Source organism: Symphodus melops (assembly GCF_947650265.1).
Source record: "Symphodus melops genome assembly, chromosome: 2".
NCBI classification, from domain to species: Eukaryota; Metazoa; Chordata; class Actinopteri; order Labriformes; family Labridae; genus Symphodus; species Symphodus melops.
In genome coordinates, this window is record NC_136692.1 from 24852469 (window position 1) to 24861425 (window position 8957).

At 43.1% G+C, this 8957-nt stretch overlaps 2 protein-coding genes across 8 annotated transcripts in view; both read right to left on the bottom strand.

Annotated features, from left to right (window-relative positions):
* The window catches only part of cnnm2b (cyclin and CBS domain divalent metal cation transport mediator 2b), a 43801-nt gene extending 40626 nt beyond the window's left edge, over positions 1 to 3175 (bottom strand). For 2 of the 7 annotated variants that reach the window (XM_079336933.1, XM_079336932.1), the window contains exon 1: positions 1391 to 3171. In XM_079336933.1, coding sequence (XP_079193059.1) covers positions 1391 to 2888 — 1498 coding nt within the window. In that variant the 5' untranslated portion in view covers positions 2889 to 3171. Of the gene's footprint in view, positions 1 to 111; positions 368 to 574; positions 716 to 1390 lie in introns of those variants that run through there. The other 5 variants (XM_079336929.1, XM_079336930.1, XM_079336927.1 and 2 more) reach the window with 5 other exon arrangements.
* Positions 3176 to 3912: 737 nt separating this feature from the next.
* Positions 3913 to 8596, bottom strand: as3mt (arsenite methyltransferase). The gene is made up of 11 exons (XM_079338408.1): positions 8326 to 8596; positions 8023 to 8071; positions 7726 to 7853; positions 7254 to 7404; positions 6913 to 7049; positions 6734 to 6803; positions 6557 to 6638; positions 6345 to 6476; positions 5747 to 5886; positions 5536 to 5658; positions 3913 to 4589 (listed from the first exon to the last, which is right to left on the bottom strand). The coding sequence occupies exons 1-11, from the start codon at positions 8340 to 8342 to the stop codon at positions 4482 to 4484; spliced, it is 1137 nt and encodes a 378-aa protein (XP_079194534.1). The 5' UTR covers positions 8343 to 8596; the 3' UTR covers positions 3913 to 4481.
* Positions 8597 to 8957: the final 361 nt, after the last annotated feature.

The window sequence follows — 8957 nt, forward strand, 5'->3', positions numbered from 1 at the left end:
CAAACGCTGCCAGGAATAGCTTAGTCAGAGGCAACAACAGAGAGAGGGGTGTGTGTGTGTGTGTGTGTGTGTGTGGGAGGGGGGGTGGCGGCTATGCAAAACATCAGGTAAACCATGGGTGAGGTAAACATCTTTCACAAACACCATGCGCATAAACACACACGCAACACACGAGGGGCTCGAGGGTTTTAGAGGCTGTTATTCATTATCCACACGACTGCATTCCAGGGCCGGACAAAAGGAGTTATCGCCACCATCATTCAGAGGCAAGCACAAGAGAGGTGGAGAGGGATTTAAGCAGGTTCTCAAACAAGATGCCCCCACCTGATAACCTTAGCACCGCCGTTGCACCATTCCCACATGTCCCCTAATGCATTCACAAATCAGAGTGTGAGAGAGAGAGAGAGGCGGGGGGAGAGAGAGGGGGGGGGGGGGGAGAGGAGGAAAGTAAGACACAGAGAAGGAGAGAGAGAGAAACTGTGTGAACATTAACAGTGAATGGAAGCGATGGAGGAAGATAAGGACACCTCCTCCCCGCTGCAGGAAGTGAGCAGTGAGGCTGTGTTGAGTTCACCTCACGACTGATGAGGCGGCTTCACTGCCGTGATTAGAAATGCCAAAACAGCGCCATATTCCTCCTCTTTTTTTCCATCACAACCTGGAGTTTCTTTAAAGGTACCAAAGTTCTCCTCCTGCTTTTCTTCCTGAAAATCAGCTTTAAAGTAGAGATGCATCATGCACCTGACTGTACAAATCACAGCTCATCACAATCTTTAAAAGAACTATTTAGCTGATTTAGATACCAATATCTGTATCAAAATGTTACGCTCTGTGTTTTTTTTCTTCCAAATTAGCTATGTGACTGGATGTATTCACACTGTTGTTAATAGTTCCTCCTCTTGGAATCAAAACAGAGTTTGTCCAACAGGTAACTTTTCATCAAAATAAAGTCATTTGGTTTTTCTCAATCAGCAGTAAAGTCGGCTTTACAGCACTAAATGAACGTGACAGGACAGATACATCATTGGCTTCTGACATTGGTGTCAGTATGCCAATGATGTCTGACATACAGATGTTTAATAACTGACACATCATTGCATCCCCACTTTAAAGTGTTTGTGAGATTTTCCACAGGCGGCACAGGGATTAACTCAGCATAAAGGGACGAGCTGTGGCTTCCTCTATAACCTCTAATATACTATTACATAAGTGCCTCATCAAAGAGTGGACAGGTGAAAGGTCAACCTGCATGTGCCATGACCTTTGTGACTGAAGAGACAACAGAGAGGTTGAAGTGAAAAGAAGACTTTTATCTTGGATCTGAAAAGGTGAATGAATAATAAAGTGTTTGAGAAAAGACGTTTTTTGTTTCTTCTCGGAGCTGTCTTACCTTTTTTAAACTCCTCCAGCATCGCATCCAGCTTGGTGTCATTGAACACAAAATGCAACGGGTGGCTGTAAAACTTTGTGATGGTTTTCAGCGGGGTGCAATCATCCGGGTCCACAAACGCCAGGTCCTTGACAAACAGCAGATCCACTATGTTGGACCTCTCACCCTCGTAGACAGGGATGCGCGTGTAGCCGCTCTTCATGATCTCGGACATGGTGTTGAAGTCCAGGATGGTATCCCCCGGGATCATGAAGCAATCTCTGAGTGGTGTCATCACGTCCTCCACGGTTTTAGTCCTGAGCTCCAGCGCGCCCTGGATGATGTTCAGCTCCTCCTTCACCAGGTCGTTGTACGGGTCCGTGACGCGCAGCATCTCCAGAAGCTTCTCCCGGTTGTACACGGTTCCTATCTCCTGTCCCAGAAGGTAGTCCAGCAGCTTGCTCACCGGGTAGGACGCAGGGAAGGTGAGCAGCATGAAGAACTTGGTGAGGAATATGGTGTTGGCGCCGACGGCGAGGCCATGTCTCGAGCAGATGGCCTGTGGCACAATTTCTCCAAAAATCACTATTCCAATGGTGGACATGACCACAGCGATCAACCCGGAACCAGCGATATCATCCAGCAGAATCGTCAGCGTGGTGTTCACCAACACGTTCCCGAGCAAGAGCGAGCAAAGCAAGTAATTCCCTTGGCTCCTGACCGGCTCGATCTTTTTGGCGTAATTCTTCTCCTTTTCCGTGCCGCAGTTCTGCACTATCTGGAGCTCCATGGGGTCCAGAGCCATGAGCCCCAGGTTTAACCCGCTGAACATACCCGACAAGCAAAGCAACATGGAGATGAAGATAACCTGGAGCCAGAAAGGCAGCAGAAACTTTTTCTCCTCCACCACTATTACTTTAGTGTCATCCCCGTCGTGGTAGATCCAGGTGTTCTCCGTCCAGGGGTCGTGCATCCCTGCAACAGCCGGTGTCGCGGTGGCGATGCAAAGGTAATACGATTTACTCCTCTCCGTCTTTCGCAGAGGTTTGACATCAATCTCAACTATTCCGGATGTTTTTCGACTCAGAATGATGTTGGGCAATATAATTATATCCGAAGTCCTGATACCGCAGGGATGCAAGCCGGAGAAATCCTCTTGGCTCTGGTTATCCCCCGAGGAGCTGTCAATGCTCCCAAGCGTCCTGCTCCGCTCATGTTCCGTGAAAGCAATTTTGGACCAGGTCTCGTTGTTGATGTTGTGCCCGTACACTCTTAATTTCACCCGAGAGCGCTCGCTCACGCGCAGGTAGCCCCTATCCATGAAAGAAATGTCGTCCGTGTCCTCCAGTCGCAGCCCTATGATGACGGTCTCCTCGGACCCTTCCTTGCCACTTGTCGGGGAGACACAACAGCCAGTGACAGTTAAGAAAATCATCGCCAAAGCTCGGACCCGGTTAAGTGACGCCATTTTTGCAGCAGTGGGTTCTTGGGATAACGGCTCTGCCATATTGATAACCATTGGCAACCAACCTCCTGAATGAAAAAGGCTTTTAAAATTCAGAGCCAGTCGGAGTCCGCCTTCATCTCCGCCGAGGGTTGCCGTGACTTGTGCATCGGGACCTGTTCGTTCCCACTACGTGTCCGACACTGATGACTCGCGAGCGCAGGCTTATGGGCCAACTCGTGCCTCCCCTGATGTCCCCAAGACAGGCGACGGCGGGGACCAATCAGAACGGGTCACTGGCTGGGAGGCGGGGCGTACGCAGCCTCCTTCGCGAATCACATTCCAAAACAAGTGCACCTCATGTTAAGAGACAGTCAGGACTCTGCTCGTGACTTTTTTACACAGATTTTTTGCTAACTTTATGTTAAATTATTATTTATTATACACAACTAAGGAATAAAGTTATCAGTAAATGAAGATGAAAATATGCGGAGCACTAAGTTATAAAATACATCATTTTTGTTTTGCATAAAAGATGTATTTTTAAAGGCAACTTTTTAAAAAAAATATATACAGGCTACTTAATTTTATACGAATTGCATTGCAATAAATCACGTATTAAGATTATGCTATTTGGCACAACGGCTCCAAATGTGATTAGAAAATCGAAAACTATTTTTTGGTCTTTTCTTTTAAGTACTCCATAGGGAGCACTATAGGTGGGTGTTAGAAGCAATTCTGTTTTTATTAACCTTTAGAAAGTTAGAAGGCCTGCAGAGTTTAAAGATGTTTTACTTCACAAGGAATTAAAAAGAGAGTAAAGAAATGTTTCAGTGAAACCAAAGTATCATTTTAATTTGATCTCAAAGATTTGTGTTGGAAACCCATGGTATGTTGGGACTCACTGTCAATCATAGCAACAGTATATCATTTCACAGGACTTGTGTACCCACCAACAACCATTCTAAAGGCATAATTTAATTTAAATGCAGATCCTTCTGCTTTTTATGCAGACTATTTCTTGTTCAAAGACTTAGTCTACGTTTCTGTTGTGATAATCCCATTATACAAACAGTGTGCACAAATGAAAACAAAACACTTTCCTGATTCACAACGTTTACTCATAGCAAAAATTACAAAAAAACATGAATTATAACAGTAATGATCATTAAAATACATAGCATGGCTCACAATAGTGCAAAATCGGTCAATATGAAGGAAAACTAAAATATTAGAGTCAGAGTTACTACACCAGTCGTGGGGTCATTTTGTAAAGGCAACAATGACAAAAGTCCCAAATAAAGGCGTGAATGGGATAGATAAAAGATCAATATATTTTACTTTGGAGAGGTTTCTTGAAGAGAAATACAGTTTCTTCAAATTTACAAAACTGTGCAAGCCTCACACAAAACAATCATAATGTTTTATTATGTTTAAATTTAGTTTATTTTCAATCATATTTCAAGCAAATAAGATTGTCTTGGAAGGGTTAAGCAACATGTCAGTAAGACACGTGTTAATTTGTGTGAGAGTAAGGATTCATTTAAACTTCAACAAACAGCACAATGACAAAGCATGGGGCATAATTAAGTCTGCACACTACAGTTCCTATTATTCTGAATACACAGGAATATGCAGGGCCTGTTTATCACCGTGCGCTTCCCACCATCACTTGCAGCAGGAAGCAGACTTTGTGCTGCAGCACCCCCCTGTGGCTGATCCTGGACTCTGTTTCTCCAGCTGTGAGGCCAGTTCAAAAGGATCCACAACACCAGCCTATGTCAAAAGTTAAAAAAGAAAGAAATCCTTGGAATTAGACAGCCTAGATCCAGACAACAATTTAGTCTGGGCTGTAAGAGTCCACTTTTGTCAAAAAAGGAATACAGAAACATTCAGGATGAATTCAGATATTCTTCCTCCTATTCTAACATAAACACCAGCTATACAGAACATTATAAGCCGAATACAAGTTTTACACTGAGCTTTAAGAAGCAGGTTGATGCACGTGCCTCTTTTATCAAACACTGGTTGTTCATTAGATCAGTGTTTCCCAGTAGCTGTGCTGCCATGAACCAGACCAAAGACTCTTTTACTACTATTATCACCATTCAGGCGTGTTGATTGGAGAAAAGTATCTCTGGCGCGTTATTTCACATCAGAGGTCAGGTCCAAAGGTCAGGACAATGGAAGAAAAATTGATAAATCGCAGAGAGATTGGATTCACTTCTTTGCGCTGCATAAACAAAGCAGCCTAACTGGAGAATAACGTGTCACTTGCTGGAAAGATTGTGCTTGTGTTTTAAAACTACAAAGTGTTGTTTGTAGATGTGTGTATGTGTGCACAGAATGACCATGAGAACTGATAAGATGGCATTCCATTAGCTGAGAAGAGAACATTCCTCCCTGTTCAAGGTTCCCCAGCATGACTCCACAGTCTGGTTATGACTCCAAGACAGCTGCTTGACCTTGTGCGTGTGAATGTGTGTGTAAGTATGTTTGAGTGGGTATGCGAGTCTGTGTGTGTGTGTGTATAAGATCTTGCAGCAAGCGTCCTGTTGCATGTGTGTGTGTGTATAGCTCAGTGCACAGTGAAACAGTGGGGCTCTCTGGGTGTGTCCCACATTTGAAACCAACACCACACACAAACTGACCTTTAGCGCTCAGCACAAAACAAAAAAAACAGAGACATTTCCACATCCAGGAATTTAGTTGTGACACTGACTTGAGGTTTGACTGCGAGGGGCTCACAGGGGCCTCCAGGTGGCTTGAAAGTGAAGTCCTCCTTAAATCTGGAATGGGTCAGGATGGTGGCGAGCTCTTCATCAACCTGCACCACCTCACCTACCTGTAAAATCCACACACATATGACATCATTTGCATACATTGTTGTTTTTTTTTAAATAAGCTGTTCTTGTTTTGAAGGATCCAAAGACCTTGAACGTGTGCTGACAGTCAAACTCAAAGAGCTCCTCCACTCCTGTAATGTTCCCGTCATATATAACCTGGCAGGACTTGGCACCGCCTCTAGGCACCTTGAACAGGCGGTACGTGGCAGAGACAAACTTGTAGTCACCTGAATTTCAGAACAGGTAAGAAAGAGTCATGAATAAAATAGCATTAACCTGAAATAGAACAAGCCATAATGTTTAACTTAAACCCGAGCTGTGCAACACAAATATAAACCAATCTAACATTTTAAATAAATACAGTTAATATTACAACAAATACAGAATTACAAAGTTTTATTGTCATTATACTGGTGTCAATTTTACATTCTACACCTGCTATGATGATGATGAGGGTTTTTGTTTGATTATGACGATGATGATATTTAAGACTCAAGAACAGATATCAGTGTTGTCCTGTGCGTTGCCTGTCAGCACCTGTGTGTCCAATCACACTTAAAGCTGTTCATTTGCACTTACTGACGTCGTTTCTTCCTCTCTAGATCCTTGCTGGTGTTGTACTTTCTCTCTGCTAACTGCCCATCTTAGTGCGAAAACAGACAAATGAAAAAAAAGAGTAGCAGACCCAGAATTTGCTGCAGTTCTTTGTTGTCGATTGTGAGGACCCTGGCTGTGACCAGACGTGGTGGGCTGAAGCCAACTTCTTCAGCCAGCTGTAGCAGATCCTTCCACCAGAGCGCTCCACCAATACACTCACCTGCCAGCAGAAAAAGTCATCAAGTCTTTCCTTCTGGCACATCACAGCTTTTATTGCACTGGAATATTGAGTCGACCCACCCCACAGGACTTTGTGATTTTTAATCTCCTCTGTTAATATTTCACTGCTGTACACATCACTGAAGTACAGCTCACCACCATCCTGAAGACAATAAGGTCCAACAGTAAGTAAATATCCCTGCTAACTACACAGATGTGTCAAAGCATTATTGTCATATTTAATAACTTTTTTATTACCTTGAGCACACTGTAAGCTTCAGCCAGCACTCTCCTCTTGTCTGGAGAGAGATTCACCACACAGTTGGAACTGTGGCAGAAAATCAACATTCAACACTTACTGTAAGTGTTATTTTACAATCATAACATCACAAAATACAAAGTCAGAGAGAGATAGAGAGGAAAGAAAGGATTCTTACATAATGATATCGAATGAGCCCTTCTCAAGACCCGCTTCTGTCAGGGCCTCAATGTAGCCCTCGACAAAACCGACGTTGGGCTTCTTGTACCCAAACTCTGTCGTGTGATAGTCCACGTAGGTCTGAGCCACTTTGAGCTAGAAAAGAGAACACAGACTTGTATGAAGTCTCTCTGTTGGTGAATATTTCATATTGAGCAAATGTGGGATGCCATGTCCAAGCTATAATGTTTAGTTGTATTTGAAATAATATTTGCATCTGAAATTGAATCAATGTGCCTTATTGGTAAATATAAAACACAATTTGTCTCAATTATGTTCTCTGATGCTGATATACAGTACCTGGTCCTCCGTCATGTCAATGCCAACGACATGACCATTCTCACCCACAAGGTCACTCAGCATGTAGCAATCCCTCCCACTTCCACAGCCCAAGTCCAGTATCTTGCAGCCCTCCAAGTTCTCTGGTACCACCAGACCACAGCCATAGTACCTGAAGACAAAGGGAAATCATTCTATCTGTGTGCGGTGTGTAGTCACCATGACACTGCAAAAAAACAGATAACGGAATGAGGTTTTTTTGGGAAGTACATTTACACATGCAAGGAAGTTGTCTTGGTGCTCAACAATAACAAAGGAAATAAAGCAGAACTAGCAAGAACTTAAATAATACGGTGTAAGAGCAATTACAAATATATCAAATAGAATTTAAAAATGCACACAAAATGCACACTGTAGGAGCTGTGCAGTGGACAAGGAGAAATAATATTGGATGTGTAGATTATCTGAAGCAACAGCAGAGATTGGAAGAAACCTGGCAACGACTTCAGGGTGCACTTTCTTCAACGCCTGACGGATGAAGGCGGGGATGGGCTTGGCTGGAGTCACACAGGCATTGGTCTTCAGGTCTGAAGAGTTTTTCAGCACTTTACCATAATAATCCTTTAAACAGTAGATTAAACAGTAGGTTGGTATTCATTAATGCACTTTAACAATCCTAAATATTATTGGGGAAAAGGGTGTTAGCAGTCACCATGACACTGCAAAACCATTGTAATGCGTTTCTAATGACAGATATTAGTGATGTAGCCTACTGTGCTGCTTTTGATACCTTGACGTCCACGTGAATGGCGTCATCAACGTAACCTTTGGCGCACGCGCTGCAAAAGAGTTCATATAATACATTATTAACTAATATGTGCAGTATACGGTTATCAAACTACAACTTCAAGACAACTTTCATTTTGTGTTTCATTCACTGTTTGCTGGCATGTGGAAAACATTCAAGTAAAGTACATTAAGTCTACTCAGTCTCAGCGTTAACTCAACGTCAGATCTTAGATCTGAGGTCTTTAGGGCCACAAGTAATGAAATAAAAATGATTAAAGCTACATTGTACAATTGAGAATCTTACCTCTTTTCTCCAGACATTATCTCGAGTAGAAAGTCCACTCAAAATCTGCTGTGTCTCAGTCCTCCGTGCAACTCGACTATAGACTAGTGACTCTATGTAAATATTAGTCAGTGCAGACTGAGCAGTGTCCGGGTGGCTAAATAGTCAGCAGCCCTGTGACATCACAGACTTTTATTAATAGTTTATTTGGACCTTACGAACACAGTTGAACCATAATATCCGAGTTTTCTTCTTCATCTGCTTTGAGCTTCTTGCAGTTTACTCTCTTGGTGTTGCATCACTGCCATCCTCTGGAAGTAAATAGATCCTACAGCACCATTCTATTTAAGTTGCTCTGTCTATGGTCCTCCTGATCTGCAGTATATGGTTCTTTTTTCTTTTTTCAACTGGTACCTGGTCATGGACCAGGACCAGTCCATCTGGAGGATTCCTTGGTCTTTTTCAGGTTCCTGGATTCGGACCTCTTCTTTTGAATTCCCCCAGCTGTATCTTGACTCCGTTTCTGTTTGGCTATGTTGTCCCTGATTACCCAATGCTGCTCCCAATCTTTGAAACCTGCAGGACCATTGTTGTCTTTTATTATCCCTTTAGAGCCATTCTTAAAAACCCTGCCTTGTCTTATATAACTTTAC